Source organism: Mobula hypostoma, chromosome 2 (assembly GCF_963921235.1).
Source record: "Mobula hypostoma chromosome 2, sMobHyp1.1, whole genome shotgun sequence".
NCBI classification, from domain to species: domain Eukaryota; kingdom Metazoa; phylum Chordata; class Chondrichthyes; order Myliobatiformes; family Myliobatidae; genus Mobula; species Mobula hypostoma.
The window spans coordinates 51,163,613-51,184,729 of record NC_086098.1 but is presented as its reverse complement, the minus strand read 5'-3'; the positions used below and the strand labels follow the sequence as shown (position 1 = coordinate 51,184,729).

Here is a 21,117-nt window from a genome sequence, read left to right as displayed (position 1 = left end):
GATGTATATACAATGTCCCGGAAATCAATTTTTTTGAGAGAGAGAGCACGAGAGAGACCGAGCACGAGGGCGACCACGAGAGACAGCGAGCAAGCGTGCCATAGCAGAGTGTTCTAAAAAAAGAAAATATAAAACGTACGTCACCCCAGACTACACTAAAGTGTACCCCTGCCTGATAGGGGTCAAAAATAATGACAGTGTTGTTCGCTGCACTGTTGCAACAGTGACTTTTCTATTGCCCATTGTGGGTTAAGACTGTAAAAGACATGTTGAGGTGAGTTTAACAGGTGTCATTCGTTTATTAGCATAGCTAACATTATTTAAACTAGCTGGCTAGCTGCTAAGGAACTACTCTATTGCAGACATCCCACTTCTCCCGGAAGTTCCGGGAGTCTCCCGCAAACTGATTGTGCTACCTCCCTGAAATGAGTTTTTGCAGGGTGGGATGTCTGCAAATGCACAAGGAAGTTGTCCTTCATTGTAAGGAAATAATCCTGTTTGCACACAAATACTCATGCTGAAAACAATTACCCAACATGAATAATAACTGGTACTGGACTGAAAAGTGCCACTTCAGGAAATGATCAGGGTTTTAGTGTAAAGATGGTTTAATCATTGTAGGAATTCAGAAAAGAGTAAAAGAATGAAACCTTTTCCAATGACAAATCTCAAATTTCAGCAGTAAACAGAACTTAAAATGTCTCTCCAGTAGAAAATCTGGAGGGTTACTAATTATTAAGCACTTCTAATTCTTTGTATGTCCAACTTCAGCTAAAAGAATAAAGTGTTGTTGAGGCAACCCTTAATATGCATTTCTTTTCATTGCAAAGTAACATTTCAGGCAACATGCAGATGAATTGATAAATGATTTAAGAAAAAAAATGTGCATAACCATATAATCAGCAGTTAGAGAGTCACAATTATAAACTATTTTCATATATTAAACTTACTGCCAGTTAAGAGTCTTCAGAGTTCTCATCTTGGTGAAAAGTAATTTCCTATGTGTATTTCTTCTCCATTTTTGGTCTTTTTCACTTTCTCAACTCTGTCTCCTTCCTCCTTTCTCATTTCTTCTTTTATCAACATTATGTAGTCCATTGCTTCTCTAAATGGTCAGTTTTAGTTTTTCCGAGCTCTAAACATTGATACATTGATGTATATCACTGTGATACACATTTTTGCACTTTTTTGGTATAAAATGAAGTGCCGCTGAATCTCTTCTGTAGTTGCAGTGCTACTGAGACCCATCGCATTATCACCTAAGTTAATATTATTTCCTAGAAGCCTAAAAATTATGAAGAAGTACCTTGCTTTCCATCTGTTTATCACCAACAGACATAAAATCTATAAAATGTCTTATTAAGTCGCTATTTTTGATTTGTATGCTCTTTGGTTCTCTTTTATGTGTCTTGGAGGCAATATAATAAACCTTCTTTATGAATTTTTAGCCTGTTTGTAATCTCAGTAGGATCATCGTTTGTTGAGACTCTGGCAGCATCTTCCAGGCAGAGACTGATGAAATGAAAACGGCCCTCAGTCTCTAGGAGAACCATCCTTTTTGATCACTAAACTTATCTCCACTAAAGGATTATACTTAAACTATTTTTATTCCCCCCTCCCACACCCTGAGGCACAGCAAGCAGAAACCTTGCTATTTCTTTAACATTTTGTCCGTTTTCTTTTTATGAGGCTAAGTTTCTAGCCAACCATTTAGGGAAGTGTACAATGAACTGGCCAGATTCAACTCAGGACCACTTGCCACACCACCACCGGCCGGCATTATTGTTACTTGAATGGGTGTAAACTAGAGTCATGTGGGAAACACAGAACAACAACTCAGCAGATGGAGGAATTGAGGGGAAAGTAGAAGTAAACCTAATAGAAAAAATAGTTACAGAGACTTGGCTGTGAGAGTAGAAACTTAATGTTCTTGGTCGGGGGTTCCCAACCAGTGGTCCATAGACCCCTCAGTTAATGGTAGGAGTCCATGGCATAAAAAATGGTTCAGACTCCCTGTTCTAGGGTATTGATGTTTCAGGCATGATTGAGGTGGAGGCAGAGGAGATGCATTACCAATCAGGAAGAATGTGACAGCTGCAGTACCTTGGGGGGGGGGGGAGAGGAGCATATTCACTCAGGAAAAAAGGGTAGAGCTCAAAAATGAGATGAGCGCAATCACTCTGATGAGCATATACTATTGGCCTCCCGATTGCCAATAGGTGAAAATGATGTAAAACCAATAGGGTTGTTGTAGTGGGAGACTTTGGAAACTTCCCCAAGGACTTTCTGAGTACAAGAGGCTTTAATGGGGCAAAATTTGTTAGGTGCACCAAGAGGGTTCTCTAAACATTACACAGGTAGTCCAAATAAAGGGAAGGCCACACTGGTTTTGAGAAATAGCCTGGCCAGGTGATATGCATTTCAGTGGAAGTGCATTTTGGGAATAGTGATCATAACTGCATAAGTTTTCTAAGAGCTTGGATAAGGATAAAACTGATCCTCAGGTGAAATTGCTAAATTGACAGAAGGCAAGTTACAACTTAGTTAGGCAGTATCACAGAAGAGTAGTTGGGAGCAGCCGTTATTGGGAAAGCTTACGTCGGGCTCATTGAAATTGCTTAAAGAACAGCCAATCAGAATTCAGACTGGTATGTTACAGTAAAGACGAAAGACAAGGATGGCAAGGTTTGAGAACCTGGAATGCTGAGATATATTGAATATTTAGCCAAAAAGAGAAGGGGTTGAGTGTAAGGTTCAGTAAATTGAAATCAGATAGTACATAAGGGAATATAAAGAAAGCACAGAAATCTAGCAGGGAGTAAGAAGATCAAAAGGGGTCATGAAGTATCCTTGGCAAGTAGGATTAAGGAAAATCCAAAGGCACTGTATACATGAATAAAACAAGAGGGCAAACGGGGAGAGTAAGAGCAGTTAAAGACAAAGGAAGCAGTTTATGTCTGGACTCAGAGGCTTTAAGCAAAGTACAAAATGTGTAATTCACAGCAGTATTCACCAAGGAGATAGATATGAAATTGAGATCAGTGTGCAGTATGTAATAGTCTAGGGCATGTTGAGATCAAAAATGAAGTGGTGTTGGGTCTACTGAAATGGATTAAGATGGGTAAATTCCTCATGGGATCTATCCTTGTTTGCTGATAGTCAAGTGAGGAGATTGGTGGGGTCAAGATGAAGATTGGTGGGGTCAAGATGAAGATTGTTGTATCTATTCGAGGCACAGCTGAGGTCCCACAGAACTGGAGAGTAGCAATGTGGTTTCCTGTAGTAACATAGGTGAATGGAGTAGCAAAGAAGGTGCATAACATGCTTGTCTTCATTAGGCGGGCTACTAAGTGTAATGGTCAGAGGTCACATTGCAGCCATATAAAACTACCGTACACATTTGGAATATTGTGCGCCTTTCTGGCTGCTCAAATACAGAAAAGATTTGAAGGCTTTGGAAAGGATGCAAAAGAGGTTCACCAGAACGCTGCTAGGATTACAGAATCATAAGGAGAGGTTGGATAAAGTTTGATATTTTTTGTGGTGTATTGGAGGCTGAAAGAAGACAAGGTGTATAAAATTGCGAAATGTGAAGGTGAAAGGGGAAAAATTAAAGATGATGTTTTTAAAGATGCGCTGTCGCAGGGCAGCAGAAACAGGTTGAACAGCAGCATTTAGTCAGATACATGAACATCCAGTGGAGGGAGAAATACAGATCACATGCAGCTAGACAGGTTTAGCTTAATTTGACTGAACCTTTGGAATTCTTGAAACCAGTTTATTAAAACATCGTTAGGTAGGACAAATGCTAATTAGTTGCTAAGATGAACAGAAGCAAAATGCATGCAAAGATGAGTGGGTGGGGTTGATGTGGAGAAAGCACATTAAGATTTTATCAAATTTACAGATGTACCATCTTAAAACAAATACTGGAAAGTATGGAACAAAATATAGAGAACTTTAAAATGCACCCCTAAATCATGGCACTATCGGTTAAGAGGTGACAAACACAAATGTCAGCTTCCAGAATTTAGGCAGAAACTTAAATTTGTGTAAAATTCAAATCCTCTATTTCCACTAAAATTTGCACCACCCTTCCCTCTCCTAGACAGTAACATCATATCAAATTGTTGGAATGTTGGTATTTTGGTTTTTAGTTACTGATGCTTCTGTCATCAAATAATATAATTTGTTTCATTAATAGCAGTACCAATTTTGACTTTAGCTTAATAATTAGGAGAAACTTCAAGCATATTTTGTAAAAATCCTCTATTTGCATTAACACAATGATGCACCTTATGATACTCCACATACATGTAGTTCAGAGTGGGTTAGTGTCTTATTTAAAATGAAGCTTCACAATAATATGGGGAAAACAGTACACATATTTGCATAATTGCAACTTGATTTCCAGGTAGACTCTCATGTCTGACTTCCAGTTGTGAAAATTCCTAAGCATTTTTTGTTTTATTCACCAGACTGTGAAAGTCAGCTTAAAACAAGCAAAGATCACCATAAACCCCAAAAAAATCCAGAGATTTTACTAACTGTAATCAATATAAAAATGCCAATTTATGATTAATGTAGATTATATAATGTATCCCAACCTTAGAAGCTGTTGTTGTAGAGGAAGCAGAGCTGGACATTAAGCCTGTCATCATCTCGTTGCTCGCTGTGGTGGAGACAGGTGTGACTGGAGTTAAGAGGTGGGAAGGGACCATCGGCAGTGGCAGAAGACCAGGTCGGTTCGAGATGCTGTTACTGTTGGCAATGCCACTGGTGCAGTTGGTGTTGTTTACATTGTTACAACTGTTGATTCGTTCTTGCCAGTCCCAGCCGCTGCGATAATCCCTCTCATACCGGCTGTGATGCCGTGACATCTCCAAAGTATACTTGTATCCTTTTAAGTCAGTAGGATCTGGAATTTAAAATGGACAGTGGTGTCATTAACATAAAAAGTTAATGTTTGCTTACAAATAAGATTGCTATTGATACAGTTTACTAATTTGTAAGTGACAAAATCAGGTTAATTGCAGCATATCGAATTCCATGTAAACACACTACGTGAACAAAACTCTTATTTTGATCACCACTCTTTTTAGTGTGATTGCATTTCAAATCACAGGTTAGTTTCAATGCATTTTCCACTGCGCTGAGCACAAATACAAAATAAAGCATCTTTGAAAGCAACTTTCTTGAATAATTCTTCTAAATTTCTATATTGCGAACAATACATTAAACAAATTCAGGTAAACAATTTATATCAGTAGCACTTTCATTAAATTCAAAAGCATGGAGATGATAATAAAATTTTAAAGATACTTCTGCTTGCATAACAACTTAAGAGTTTTGTCCACGCAGTGAGCACAAGTACATTGAAGCTTTCAATGTAAGGCAGGAAGTGACAAAACTTGCACAGACACTGGGCAATTAAATCTTGACCTAAAAAGTTAACTCTCCAAGATGCTGCCAAACCTTGTGAGTATTTCCATCATTTATTCTATTTACTAGTCTATTTACTTTAGATTTCCAGCATCCATTACATTTTCAGTCTTAATACATTTCAAGTGAGTTATTCATCATTTATAAAGTAAGAGTAAACTGAAATGGCTCTTTAGTTAATGACGATCAAAAGGCATATAGTGTGCATAATTAAACTTGACCCAACAACAACTCAGTGCAGATGTCTTACTTGGTCTCGCTGTAATGGTGATGTCTCTAACAATTACAGCACTACTTGGCAAAGAGCCAAAGAAATATCAGTGTATCACCACCAACCTTACTCCAACTGCCCACTTGTTTGGGTTCTCCAAACAAATCACCTCCTTCCCCTATAAGCGTTTTAGCAATCAGATTAGATTTTGAGCAATCAATCTCAGTTTATGTATAATTTTTCCAACAGTATGTCAATTTGTCACAGCACATAACTGCTGCAGTTTGTGGTTTAACTCAATACAATCTTGAAAAGAAAATCACTGTCAAATTTAGTGCTAATAGAACAGTTGGCACCTACCTCTGCAATGGATAGCATTGTCAATTTCAGAAAAGCAAATGAGCTTTACTGCAATAACGGATCACCTCTCTCAACTCTCCAACAAGATAGCAAAGCTTGCATCGTTCTTTCTTAGCATCTGTGAGCAGTGAATTACAATGTTATCAGGTCGGGTATAAGAACTTAATGCCATAAAGGACAGCAAGGTTGTATAAGAATGTTGCAGTCTTCCCACCAGATTGTTTGATGACTGTGACAGTTTTTTCAGCTGCTATTGAAATTCCTACTGATAAGTATACTTTCAAGAGTCAAGAAAATATTTCCCTAACAGTTGACAGTATGGCCCAGTATAAGCAAAACCTTTACTTTTTTCCCCAAAACAGAGAAATATCTTTGGACAAAAAAAAAGCTGCAGGTATTAATTAGCTGCCAGAGGGTGAGGGTTTTTAGTGATGGCGCTTTCTTGAGGAACTGCCTCTTGAACATGTCCTCAATGGTGGGGTGAGGAGTACCTGCGATGCAACTGGCTGAAACTACAACCCTCTGCATTTTTTGATCCTGTCCATTGGAGTTTCCATACCAGGCTATGATACAATCAATTAGAATATTCTCCAATGTATTTCTGAAGAAAATTGTAAACATCTTTGTTGACATAACATATCTCTTCAAACTGCTAATGAAGTAGAGCTGCTGGCATGTCGTCTTCTTTATTGCATCAATGTGTTGGTCCCAGGATAGATCTTCTGAGATGTTGACACCCAGGAAATTGAAGCTGCTTATCCTTTTGACTGCTGATCCTTTAACGAGGATTGGTACGTGTTTTCCCAACTTCCCCTTCATGCAATCAACAATTAGTTCCTTGGTTCTGCTAACACCGAGTACAAGCTTGTTGCTGTGGCGTTACTCGAAACTGCCGATGTATCTTACTCCTGTAAGCCTTCACATCACCTTCTGAGATCCTACCGACAATGGTAGTACCACTGGCAAATTTATCCTTGGCATCTCAGGCGTGCTTAGCCACACATTCAGGAGTGTAGAGAGAGTAGAGCAGTGGGCTTCCTTGAGATGCACTGGTGTTAATTTGTCAGTGAGGAGATGTTATTAATGATCTGCACTGACTTTGGTCTTCCAAGCAAGGAATTTGAGGACCCAGTTACAGAAGTCCAGCGTATTATGCATGGTTATTATAACTGAGGGAATGATAGTGTTTGACATTGAGCTGCAATCAAAACATAGAAGCTGACGTATATCCTACTGTTGTCTAGGTGCTCCAAAGCAGAGAAGAAAGTCAATGAGATTGTATCTATTGTAAACTGCTGCAGTGGTAAGTAGTAGATCCAAGTCCTTGCTCACATTGGAATTAATTCTACCCATAACCAACCTCTTGAAGCACTTCGTTACGTTAGATGTGAGTGGTACTGGGTGGTTGTCGCAATATTCAGTAACTGCTCACCTTATGTCATGGTAAGATTTATATGGGCTTGGTTGAAGGTGTGCACTACTGATAAAACCATTGGATAGAGGAGCAAAATTAGGCCATTCTGCTCCGCCATGGCTGATCCTGGATGCCACTCAACTCCATACACCTGCCTTCTTCGTCATATCCTTTGCTGTCCTGACCAATCAGGAAACTATCAACTTGCACCTTAAATACACCCATGGACTTGGCCTCCACTGCAGCCTGTGGCAGAACATTACACAGATTTACTACTCTCTGGCTGAAAGAAATCCCTCCTTACCTCTGTTTGAAATGGTCGTCCCTCAATTCTGAGGCTGTGCCCTCTAGTTCTGGCTACTCTCACTATAGGAATCATCCTCTCGACATCCATCCTTTCAACATTCAGTAAGTTCCAATGGGATCCCCCACACACTTCCAAATTCCAGTGAGTAAAGGCCCAAAGCTGCCAAAGGCTCCTTATATGTTAACCCTTTCATTCCTGGCATCATCATCGTGAACTTCCTCTGGACTCTCCTATGACAACATATCCTTGCTGAGATATGGGGCACAATAAGGGAGAATGTCATAGCAGTATTCAGACAAGACAATCTGGAGAGCTCATTCACAGAGGCAATTTGGGCAGAGCACAGATATAGGACAGAAGCAATTACTCTGATGGGATTATGCTATAGTCTTCCCAATAGCCACTGAGAGGTAGAGGGACATATGTTGACAAATCATGAAAAGGTGCAGAAACAACAGGGCTATTGTAATAAGGGACGTTTAACTTCCCCAGTACTGTTTGGAACCTCTTTACTACAAGAGGCTGATTTCTTCAAGAGGAGTTTTTGAAACAGTATATGGGGAACACAACTGGAGAAGAGAACGTACTGGATCTAGTTTTGGGAAATGATGTAGACCAAGTGACAGACCTGACAATGGGTGAAGATTCTGGAAATAAAAACCATAAATCATTAGGATTTAAGATAGTTACGAGTAAGGATAAAATTGGATCTTGCAGAAAGGTATGAAATTAAGAGACAGTATATTTCGAAAGAATAAGACAGAAGCTAAGGGGTGTTGAATGGGGCCAACTGCTGATGGTCAAGTCCACGTCTAACACAGAGGAGTTGTTTAAAGGCCAGGTGAGCAGAGTTCAGGATCGGCATATTCCAATGAGAATAATAAAAATGGTGTTAAGGGAAGGGAACCTTGGATGATCCAAGAACTCCTGAATTTAATCAGGAAGAAAAAAGAAGCATATGCAAGATTTGCAAAGCTAAGAATCAGACTGGGAACACACATCAAAGTTGCTGGTGAATGCAGCAGGCCAGGCAGCATCTCTAGGAAGAGGTACAGTCGACGTTTCAGGCCGAGACCCTTCGTCAGGAGTAACTGAAGGAAGAGTTAGTAAGAGATTTGAAAGTGGGAGGGGGAGGGGGAGATACAAAATGATAGGAGAAGGCAGGAGGGGGAGGGATGGAGCCAAGAGCTGGACAGGTGATTGGCAAAGGGGATATGAGAGGATCATGGGACAGGAGGTCCAGGGAGAAAGACAAGGGGGGGAGGAACCCAGAGGATGGGCAAGGGATATAGTCAGAGGGACAGGGGGAGAAAAAGGAAAGTGAGAGAAAGAATGTGTGTATAAAAATAAATAACGGATGGGGTACGAGGGGGAGGTGGGGCATTAGCAGAAGTTTGAGAAGTCAATGTTCATGTCATCAGGTTGGAGGCTACCCAGACGGAATATAAGGTGTTGTTCCTCCAACCTGAGTGTGGCTTCATCTTTACAGTAGAGGAGGCCGTGGATAGACATGTCAGAATGGGAATGGGATGTGGAATTAAAATGTGTGGCCACTGGGATATCCTGCTTTCTCTGGCGGACAGAGCGTAGGTGTTCAGCAAAGCGGTCTCCCAGTCTGCGTCGGGTCTTGCCAATATATAGAAGGCCACATCGGGAGCACCGGACACAGTATATCACCCCAGCCAACTCACAGGTGAAGTGTCGCCTCACCTGGAAGGACTGTCTGGGGCCCTGAATGGTGGTAAGGGAGGAAGTGTAAAGGCATGTGTAGCACTTGTTCCACTTGCCAGGAGGGAGATCAGTGGGGAGTGATGGGGGGGGACGAATGGATAAGTGATGGGGGGGACGAATGGAGAGGGGGGAGGGAAAGATGTGCTTATTGGTGGGATCCCGTTGGAGGTGGCGGAAGTTACGGAGAATAATATGTTGGACCTGGAGGCTGGTGGGGTGATAGGTGAGGACCAGAGGAATCCTATTCCTAGTGGGGTGGCGGGAGGATGGAGTGAGAGCAGATGTGCGTGAAATGGGGGAGATGCCTTTGAGAGCAGAGTTGATGGTGGAGGAAAGGAAGCCCCTTTCTTTAAAAAAGGAGGACATCTCCCTCGTCCTGGAATGAAAAGCCTCATCCTGAGAGCAGATGCGGCAGAGATGGAGGAATTGCGAGAAGGGGATGGCATTTTTGCAAGAGACAGGGTGAGAAGAGGAATCGTCCAGATAGCTGTAAGAGTCAATAGGCTTATAGTAGACATCAGTGGACTGGGATCTAGTAAAACACAAAGACAGCAAGAAAATGCTCAAACAGTCTATTCGGAAGGCTGAAAGGGGCGGTGAAATGTCCTTAGCAAGCAAGGTCAAGGAGAATCTGAAAGCATTTTGTACTCACGTTAAGAAAAAGAGGGTGGCAAAGGAGAAAGTAGGTGCTTTTAAGGATAAATGAGGAATTTGTGCTTGGATTCAAGAGCAAGTGGCTGAGATACTAAATGAGGACTTTTCACTGATATTTACTGAGAAGGAATTAAGAGTTCAGCGAATACAGAATGGGTGCATGCTAAAGTGTTAGCACATTTTGAGATTAAGGAGGTCGTGCTGGTTCTTCCCAAAAGCAGTAAAGTGATATCTCCAGGGCCTGATGGTGTATATACCAGCATATTGAAAGAAGCAAGTGAGAAGATTGTTGGGGCTTTGACTAAGATCTTTGTGTCCTAACTAGCAATAGGAAAGGTCCCAGAGGACTGGAGAGTAGCAAGTGTTAGAAACATAGAAAACCTACAGCACAATATAGCCCCTTTGGCCCACAAAGCTGTGCCGAACATGTCCTTACCCTAGGACTATCTAGGCTTACCCATAGCCCTCTATTTTTTTAAGCTCCATGCTTCCATCCAGGAGTCTCTTAAAAGACCCTATCGTTTCCGCCTCCAACACCACCGCCGGCAGCCCATTCCAAGCACTCACCACTCTCTGTGTAAAACACTTACCCCTGATATCTCCTCTGTACCTACTTCCAAGCACGTTAAAACTGTGCCCTCTTGTGCCGGCCATTTCAGCCCTGGAAAAAAGCCTCTGACTATCCACACAATCAATGCCTCTCATTATCTTGTACACCTTTATCAGGTCACCTCTCATCCTCCGTCGCTCGAAGGAAAAAAAACCAAGTTAACTCAACCTATTCTCATAAGGCATATTCCCCAATCCAGGCAACATCCTTGCAAATCTCTTCTGCATCCTTTCTATGGTTTGCACATCCTTCCTGTAGTGAGGCAATCAGAATTGAGCACAGTACTCAAAGTGGGGTCTGATCAGGGTCCTATATAGTTGCAACATTACCTCTCAGCTCTTAAACTCAATCCCACGACAGATGAAGGTTTCATATGCCTTCTTAACCACAGTCAAGCTGCGTAGCAGCTTTGAGTGTCCTATAGACTCAGACCGCAAGATCCCTCTGATCCTCCATACTGCCAAGAGTCTTGCCATTAATGCTATATTCTGCCATCATATTTGATCTACCAAAATGAACCACTTCACACTTATATGGGTTGAACTCCATCTGCCACTTCTCAGCCCAGTTTTGCATCCTATCAATGTCCCGCTGTAACCTCTGACAGCCCTCCACACTATCCACAACACCTCCAAACTTTGTGTCATCAGCAAATTTATAGATCCATCCCTCCATTTCCTCATCCAGGTCATTTATAAAAATCCAAAGAGTAGGGGTCCCAGAACAGATCCTTGAGGTACACCACTGGTCACCAGCCTCCATGCAGAATATGACCCGTCTACAACCACTCTTTGCCTTCTGTGAGCAAGTCAGTTCTGGATCCACAAAGCAATGTCCCCTTGGATCCCATGCCTCCTTACTTTCTCAATAAGCCTTGCATGAAGCACCTTATCAAATGCCTTGCTGAAATCTATATACACTACATCTATGGCTCTACCCTCAATGTGTTTTAGTCACATCCTCAAAAAATTCAGTCAGGCTCACCTTTCACAAAGCCATGCTGACTGTTCCGAATCATATAATGCCTCTCCAAATGTTCATAAATCCTGCCTCTCAGGATCTTCTCCATCAACTTACCAACCACTGAAGTAAGACTCACTGGTCTGTAATTTCCTGGGCTATCTCTACTCCCCTTCTTGAATAAGGGAACAACATCTGCAACCCCCCCAATCCTCCGGAACCTCTCCCGTCCTCACTGATGATGCAAAGATCATCGCCAAAGTCTCAGCAATCTCCTCCCTTGCCTCCCACAGTAGCCTGGGGTAGATCCCATCCAGTCCCGGTGACTTATCCAACTTGATGCTTTCCAATAGCTCCATCACATCCTCTTAATATCTACATGCTCAAGTTTTCAGTCCACTGCAAGTCATCCTTACAATCGCCAAGATCCTTTTCCGTAGTGAATACTGAAACAAAGTATTCATTAATACCATCTGCCATCTCCTCTGGTTCCATACACACTTTTCCACTGCCACACTTGATTAGTCCTATTCTCTCACGTCCTTATCCTCTTGCTCTTCATATACTTGTAGAATGCCTTGAAATTTTCCTTAATCCTGTCCGCCAAAGCCTTCTCATGGCCTCTTCTGGCTCTCCTAATTTCATTCTTAAGCTCCTTCCTGCTAGCCATGTAATCTTCTAGATCTCTATCATTACCTAGTTTTTTTTTAACCTTTCATAAACTCTTCTCTTTTTCTCGACCAGATCTACAACCGTTTTTTTTACATCACAGTTCCTGTACCCTACCATCCTTTCTCTGTCTCATTGGAGCGTATCTACGCAGAACCCCACACAAATATCCCCTGAACATTTGCCACATTTCTTCCATACGTATCCCTGAGAACATCTGTTTCCAATTTATGCTTCCAAATTCCTGCCTGATAGCCTCCTATCTCCCCTTACTCCAATTAAACGTTTCCCTGACTTGTCTGTTCCTATCTCTCTCCAATGCTATGGTAAAGGAGATAGAATTGTGATCACTATCTTCAAAATGCTCTCCCACTGACAGACCTGACGCCTGACCAGGTTCACTTCCCAATACCAGATCAAGTACAGCCTCTCCTCTTGTACGCTTAGCCTGTTGTGTCAAGAAACCTTCCTGAACACACCTAACAAACTTCACCCCATCTAAACCCCTCACTCTAGGGAGATGCCAATCAATATTTGGGAAATTAAAATCTCCAACCAAAACAACCTTTCATCAAAGGAACTTGGGTAATCCAGGTAATTCTAGTTAGTGAGCCTCGTGTCTGTGATAAGGAAACTAATGGTAAGGACATTGAAGTATCGGATTTGTGCACATTTGGAAAGGCCTAGTATACATAGGGAGAGTCAGCATGGCTTTGGGTAGAGCAGGTCTTTCCTTACAAACTCGACTGAGTTTTCTGAGGTGGTGGCAAAGGACCTTGATGAGGGCACAGCAGAGGAAGTTACAATGTAGACTTTAGTAAGGTATTTGATAAAGTCCATCATGGCAGGTTGATTCAGAACATAAAGATACATGGGAATTAGGGTAAAATTCAAATCTGGATTCAGAACTGACTTGCCAATAGAAGACAGAGATTAGGGGTGGAAGGGTATTATCCAGGGTGGAGGCCCAGGACCAGTGATGTTCCACAAGGATTGATGTTGACTATGACATATGGTACATCAATGATTGGATGAGCAAATCATAAACACAAGAAATTCTGCAGATAATGGAAATCCAGAGCAACATACACAAAATACTGGAGGAATTCAGCAGGTCAGGCACCATCTATTGAAATGAATGAACAGTGGACAATTTAGACCGGAACCCTTCTTCAGGAGTGGAAATGGAGGAGGCACCGGAATATAACTGGGGGGAGAGGAAGGAGGACAGGTGGGTGGGAAAGGTAAAGGGCTGGAAGAGTGGACCATGGGAGAAAGGGGGGTGCCAGGAGAATATGATAGCCGGGTGAGAAGAAGACATTTGAGACCAGAGTGGGGAATGGAAGAGGGAATAGGGAGGGAAAAAATGACCAGAAGGAGAGGTCTATGGTCATGCCATCAGGTTGGAGGCTACCCAGACCTAATGTGAAGTGTTGTTCCTCCACCCTGAGACAGGCCTCATTGTGGCAAAAGAGGAAGCCATGGACTGACATGTCAGAACAGGAATGGGGATAGAAACTAAAATGTTTGGCCACTGAGACATTCCACTTTTGGTGAATAGAGTGGAAGTGCTTAATAAAGTGGTCCCCCAATTTATGTCAGGTTTCACCAATGTAGAGGAGGCCTCATCATGACCACTGGATACAACAGACTATCCCAACAGATTCACAGGTGAAGAGTTGCCTCACCTGAAAGGACTGTTTGGGGCCCTGACTGGAGGTAAGGGAGGAAGTAAATGGGCACGTGTAGTATTTCGGTGACTTGCAGGGGTATATGCCAAGAGGGCGATTAGTTGGGGGGTGGTGAGGGAGATTAGTTGCGAGGTGGTGGGGGAGGAATGAATGGACAAGGGTATCACTGAGGGAGTGATCCCAACGGAAAGCAGAGAGTTGGGGAGGAGGTGTAAAGATGCGCTTTGTGATAAGCTCCCAGTGAAGATGGTAGCAGTCACGGCGAATGATGCATTGAATGCAGAGGCTCATGGGGTGGTAGGTGAGGACAAGACAAACTCTATGCTGTTAAAGCATCTAATTATGGAGAGAGCAAGGATGTCCAGGAAATGGAGGAAATGCAGGTAAGGGCAGCATCAATGGTGCTGGAAGGGAAACCTCATTCTTTGAAGAAAGGGGACTACTTTAATGTCCTAGAATGGAAGGCCTCATCCTGGGAACATATGCGGTGGATACGAAGGAACCGAGAAAAGGGAATAGCAGGGTGAAAGAGGTATCGTCAAGACAGTTCTGTGAATTGGTAGGTTTATAAAAGATGTCGTTAAACAATTTGTCTCCAGAGATAGAGAACTGAACTGAATTGAACTGACTTTATTACTTATATCCTTCATATACATGAGTAAAAATTTTTACATTACGTCTCCATCTAAATGTGCAATTGATAGTAATTTATAATAAATTTTATGTACAACAGGATAGTCAATATAACATAGAAATATAATTATATCAGCATGAATTAATGAGTCTGATGGCCTGGTGGAAGAAGCTGTCCTGAAGTCCACTGCTCCTGGCTTTTATGCTGCGGTAACGTTTCCCGGATGGTAGCAGCTGGAACAGTTTGTAGTTGGGGTGACCCAGGTCCCCAATGATCTTTTGGGCCCTTTTTATGCACCTGTCTCTGTAAATGTCCTGAATAGTGGGAAGTTCACATCTACAGATTCGTAGGGCTGTCCACACCACTCTCTGCAGAGTCTTGCGATTGAGTTCCCATACCAGGCAGTGATGCAGCCAGTCAAGATACTCTCAATTGTGCCCCTATAGAAAGTTCTTTGGATTTGGGGGCCCATACCAAACTTCTTCAACTGTCTGAGGTGAAAGAGGTGCTGTTGTACAGCCTGTATGTAAAGACCACGTGAGATCCTCGGTGATGTTTATGCCAAGGAACTTAAAGTTGTTCACCCTCTCAACCCCAGATCCACTGATGTCAGCAGGGGTTAGCCTGTCTCTATTTGACACCGTGAAAGGGGAGGAAGGTGTTAGAAATGGATCAAGTGAATTTAAAGGCAGCGTGGAAGTTGGAGGCAAAGTCAATGAAACTGACATGGGTGTATAAAACAGCACCAATGCAGTCATCAATGTAGCACAGGAAGAATTGGGCAGCATGACTGTGGAAAGCTTGGAATATGGACTGTTCTATGTAGCCAACAAAAAAGGTATAGCTGGGAGCCATGGCTAACCCTTGAGTCTAGAGAAAGTGGGAGGAGCCAAAGGAGAAATTACTGAGGGTGAGGACCAGTTCTGCCAGATAGAGGAGGATGGTTTTGGAGGGGAACTAGTTGGCTCTTTTTTTTAGGAAAGAAGTGGAGAGTTTTAAGCCCTCCTTGATGGCGGAACAAAGTGCATAGGGACTGGACATCCATGGTGAAAATGAGGTGGTCAGGGCCAGAGAACTGAAAGTTGTGAGGAGATCAACAGCATGTGAAGTTTTGCAGATGCAGGTGGGAAGGGACTGAAGCATGGGGGATAGAATAGAATAGAGTCGAGGTATGCAGACATGATTTCAGAGTGGCAGGAGCAGGTAGAGACAATGGGACTACCCAGATGGTCAGGATTAGCCAATTTGCGGATGACACCAAAATTCTAGTAGTTGTGGAGATTATCAAAAGGATATTATTACAAGGATTATCAAAGAATGCAGTAGGATCTAGAGCAGTTATACATAAGCTAATGATCAGTTAACTACCAATTAATAATGGTCCCTTCATTAGCGATGAATTTACAGAGGACTCTTGGGGTCCAGGTCCATAGTTCACTGACAGTGGCTACCACAAGTGGATAAACTGGTAAAGGAAGTGTACAGCATGTTTGCCTTCATCAGTAGGGGTGTTGAGTGTTAGAACAAGAAATCATGCTGCAGCTATGTTATCTTTAGTCAGACCATCCTTGAAGTACTGTGTGCAGCTCGGTTCTGGAAGGATGGTAAGCCTGCGAAAAGGATGCAAAAGACAGTTACCAGGATACTGTCTGGATTACAGGGTACGAGATTTTAGGCAAAGTTGGACAACCTAGGGCTATTTTCCCTAGTGTCAGGGGCTGAGAGGTGACATGATGGAGGTTATTAAAATTATGAAAGGCATAGATAGGGTAGGCAATCAGAATCCTTTTCTCAAGGTAGAAATGTCAAACATCAGAAGGAATGTTTTTAAGATTAGGTGGAGAGAGGGGAGTTTAAAGGCTGAGAGACAAGATTTATTGTACATAGAGAGTGGAAGATGCTTGGAATGAGTTTCCTGTGATAGGAGTGGAGGTAGGCAGTTTGGTGGAGTTTAAGAGGCTTTTAGATAGACTCTTGAATACTAGGAAATTGAGGGGAAAGGATGATACACAAGAGGTCATTTAATATAGAAAGGCATCAAGATAGGTACAACACCATGGACTGAATTGGCCTGTCCAGTACTCTATTGTTCTATGTTCCACGTTCTAGCCCTTATCTGTGAGTAGCTACCATGTCTGCTTGAAGACGTGACAAAGAAATTGAACAGAAAAAGGGCATCATGACAAAAATTTTGTGTGCATCAATCCATTACCCATTTTAATATTTAGAGTAAGCTTAGAAAGCAGCCGTAGTCGGAGATATGTACGTTAAAATTTCCTCTCGACATTTTAGTCCCCATCTCATGATGTCATGCTTGGTTAAATGGCAAGAGGCAGGAAGCTTAGGAAACCCATGTGTGCAGTCCCTAACTTTTAAAAGCCTACAGAGTGAATTATCACCATATAAAATCAGAGTACTACAGCACAGAAAGTCCATCTAGTCCAAGCTGACAAGAATTCCTGCTTAGTCCCATCTACGGGCACCCAGACAATATCCCTCCAAACTCCTCTGATCCAAGTACCTATCCAAAGCTTCTTTAAATGTTGCAACTGAACCACATTTAACATTCCCACCACACTTCAAACAAAAATAAATAACGAGCATGAAATAACAATATAACAGAGTCCTTAAATGAGTGTAGTTATGCCCTTTTGTTCAAGAGCCTTATGGTTGAGGGGCAGTAACTGTTCTTGAACTTAATGGTGTAAGTCTTGAAGGACTTGTTCATTCTACCTGATGGCAGCAGCGAGAAAAGAGCAAGGCCTGGGTGGTGAGGATCTTTGATGATGGATGCCGTTTCTCCACTGCAATATTTCATGTAGATATTCTGAATGGTTGGGAGGGTTTTACCCGGTACGTACTGGGCCAAATCCACTACCTTTTGTAAGATTTTCCGTTCAAATATATTGGTTTTTCTATACCAGGTTGTAATGCAGTCAATCAGCACACTTTCTACCACACTTCTATCGAAGTTTGCTAAGGTTTTCGTTGACATGCTGAAACTCTGCAGACTCCCGAGGAAGTAAAGGCACTGTCATGTTTTCTTCCTAATAATATTTAAATATTTATATGATGGGTGCAGGACAGGTCTTCTGAGATAGTGACAGCCAGGAACTTAAAGTTACTGATCCTCCAATGATTACTGACTCATTGACCTCTGATTTCCCTCTCCTGAAGTCTACAACCAGGCTCCTTGGTCTTAATGACATTGAGTGAGAGGTTGTTGTTATAACACCTCCCAGCCAAGTTTTCAATCTCCCTCTTATATGCTGATTCATCACTCCCAGTGGTGTCATCAACAAACTTGTATATGGTGATGGAGTTGTACTTAGCCACACAGTGATGGGTGCAAAGCAAGTAGAGCAGGGGTCTAAGTACACATCCCTACAGTGCTCCTGTGTTGATGGATACTGTGCAGGAGATGTTTTTGACAACCCACACTGACTGGGGTCTAACAAGTGAGTAAGTCCAGGATCCACCTGCACAAAGGGCTATTGAAGCCCAGGTCTCAGAGTTTACTGATTAGCTTTGAGGAGATGATAGTGTTAAATACAGAGCTGTATTGATAAAGAGCATCCCAGTGTAAGCATCTTTGTTGTCCAGATGTTCCAGGGTTGTGTGAAGAGCCAACAAGGTAGGATCTGCTGTAGTCCTGTTGGTGGATTGGAGCAGATCCACGTTACTATTCAGTTATGAGCTTTTATGCCTCAACACCAGCCTCTCAAAACACTTCATGAAGGTGGATGCAAGTTCTACTTGGTGATGGTCATTTAGACAAGTTACCATGCTCTTCTTGGGCACCAATACAATTGAAGCCTGCTTGAAGCAGGTGTGCACCACATACTGCCAGAGCAAGAGAATGAAGATATGCGTGAATACACGAGCCATTTGGTAGGCACAGATCTCCAGTACTCGGCCAGGTACTCCACCTGGACCAGATGCTTTCCTTGGATTCACTCTCCTGAAGGCAACCTGCACGCCATCTTCAGGAACTGAAACCAAAGGATCGTCGAGAGACATGGGGGTGTACAATGGTTCTTTCCCGTTCTAATGGTCAAAGCAAGCATAGAAGGCATTGAGTTCATCTGGTAGTGAAGCTCTGCTATCCCCTATGTCATAAGATTTTACTTGTAGGAGGTATGGCATTCAAACCCTGCCACAGTTGTCGAACATCCCTCATTGATTCGAGGCTAGTCCAGAAACTCCACTTTCCCCGAGAGATGGCCTTCTGGAGATCATACCTGCACCTCTTGTAGCATTCTTGATTTCCAGTCTTGAAAGCCTCAGATCTGGCTCTCAGCTGGTTCCAGATTTCATTGTTCATCCACTGTTCATTGTTCATCATAATTTTCTGTATCTCTAAAAATTTCCCTACACTCCAGGAATAAAGTCCTAATTTACTCAATCTTTCCTTATGAATCAGGTCCTCCAGTCCCAACAACATCCTTATAAAATTTATCTGCACTCTTTCAATCTTATTGACATCTTTCCTGTATGTAGGTGACCAGAACTGCACACAGTACTTCAAAGTCCACCTCACCAATATCTCATACAACATCAACATAACATCCCATCTCCTGAACTCCGACTTACGACCCTATCTATGACCCCACTTTAAGGGAATCATGGATCCGTATTCCCAGTGCCATTGTTCTACCGCACACCTCAGAACCCCACTTACAACTGGGCAAGCCTTACCCAGGTTTGTCCTCTTAAAGCTCAACAGCTCACAGTTGTTTGCATTCAATTCTATCTACCATGTTTCAGCCCATCTTCCCAGCTGGCCAAGGTCATGCTGCAAGCTTTGAAAGCCTTCCTTGCTGTCCACAGCACCCTTAAACGTGGTGTCATCTGAAAATCTGCTGATCCAGTTTACCACATTATCATCTGAATCATTAATATATACAATCAGTAGCCATGGCAACTGAGTGTATGATCATGGTCTTCTGCCCATTCACTTTATGGTTCAATGTATTACAGGTGTCCCCCGCTTTTCGAACGTTCACTTTACGAAACTTCACTGTTACGAAAGACCTACAGTAGTACCCTGTTTCTGCTTTCAGAAGGTGTTTTCACTGTTACAAAGAAAGGCAGCGCGCGATAAAAGGCAGCACGCACCCTGATCAGCCGCTTGCCCCCAGATTCGGAACGGCATTGCTTAAACACGAGCCTGTGAGCAGCCGTTTGCAAGATGAGTTCTATGGTGTCAGAAAAGCCTGAAAGAGCTCGTAAGGGTGTTACACTTAGCGTAAAACTAGACATAATTGAGCATTTCGATTGTGGTGAACGAAGCAAGGACAAAGTGAGTTTGGCTTGTGGAAGCTGACGAAGATGAAGTTGAAGAGGTTTTGGCATCCCATGACCAAGAACTGATAGATGAAGAGCTGATGCAATTGGAAGGGGATAGGATAACAATCGAAACCGAATTCAACCGAATGCAGAAAGTGAAGCAACTGCGTGAGATTTTCACTGCAATGATAAAGTACGACTTTAATTTTGAAAGGGTACGTAGGTTTAGGGGATATTTGGAGGATGTTTTGAGTCCTCACAAAGAACTGTGTGATATAAAAATGCTCGAGGCTCAGCAGTCAAGCAAGCCTTCCACATCAGCCACAGCAGACGACGAACCTCGACCTTCGACATCGAGGCAGGCAGTCATAGGAGAAGGTGAGCTGTCTGCCCTGATCGAAGATGAGATGACACCCCTGTGTCCCACCACCCCAACCCCCGGGCCCCGGACAGATACTGTACCGATTCGCGGAGAATGCAGTGGTAGCCGGGAGGCACACAGCACATCGTTAAGAAAAAAGCCGAAATAAACATGCTAATTAATTAGGTGCCACCTAGCACGTAATTGTCGGCCCAGATCAGTGCCATTGCAATCGGCAATCGCCTCTGATCTGCGCTGACATTTACATTCCCAGCAGCACCTAATTAATTAGCATGTTTATTTCAGCTTTTTTCTTAACGATGTGCTGTGAGCCTCCCGGCTACCCCTGCGTGCTTCGCGGCAATGTATCGGGTCGGTGGCCCGGAGCGTGGGGGCCACTGCATCACCCAGCCTGCGACGACTCGGTCTAACACACCATCATCAGTGTGCTCGATGTCTTCCCAATTCCCGTAAGTGATACTACATTGTACATACATTATTTCTACTTTATATAGGCTGTGTACTTTTACGTTTTATTTGGTAGATTTGGCAGCTTCATAGTTTAAAGGTTACTGGAGAGCGTATTTATGCCAACAGCGCTTGTGTGAGATTTTCTGCCGAGAGTGCTTGCGTGAGATTTTCGCTACAAAGATCTGTGCAGGCAGTCGTTGTAGAGAAGTATTTCTACTTTATATAGGCTGGGTATTTATCATATCATTCCAGCTTTTACTATATGTTACTGTTATTTTAGGTTTTATGTGTTATTTGGCATGATTTGGTGGGT

General features: G+C 42.7%; 1 protein-coding gene across 7 annotated transcripts in view; it reads right to left on the bottom strand.

The window, feature by feature from the left end:
- LOC134339951 (kelch-like protein 29) overlaps positions 1-21,117 on the bottom strand; it is a 489,081-nt gene that overhangs the window by 249,660 nt on the left and 218,304 nt on the right. For all 7 annotated transcript variants that reach the window (XR_010016467.1, XM_063036765.1, XM_063036774.1 and 4 more), the window contains one exon: positions 4,608-4,918. Coding sequence is in view for 6 of the 7 variants with exons in the window: in XM_063036765.1 (XP_062892835.1) it covers positions 4,608-4,880 (273 nt within the window). In the remaining variant the exon portion in view is untranslated. The remainder of the gene's footprint in view (positions 1-4,607; positions 4,919-21,117) is intronic.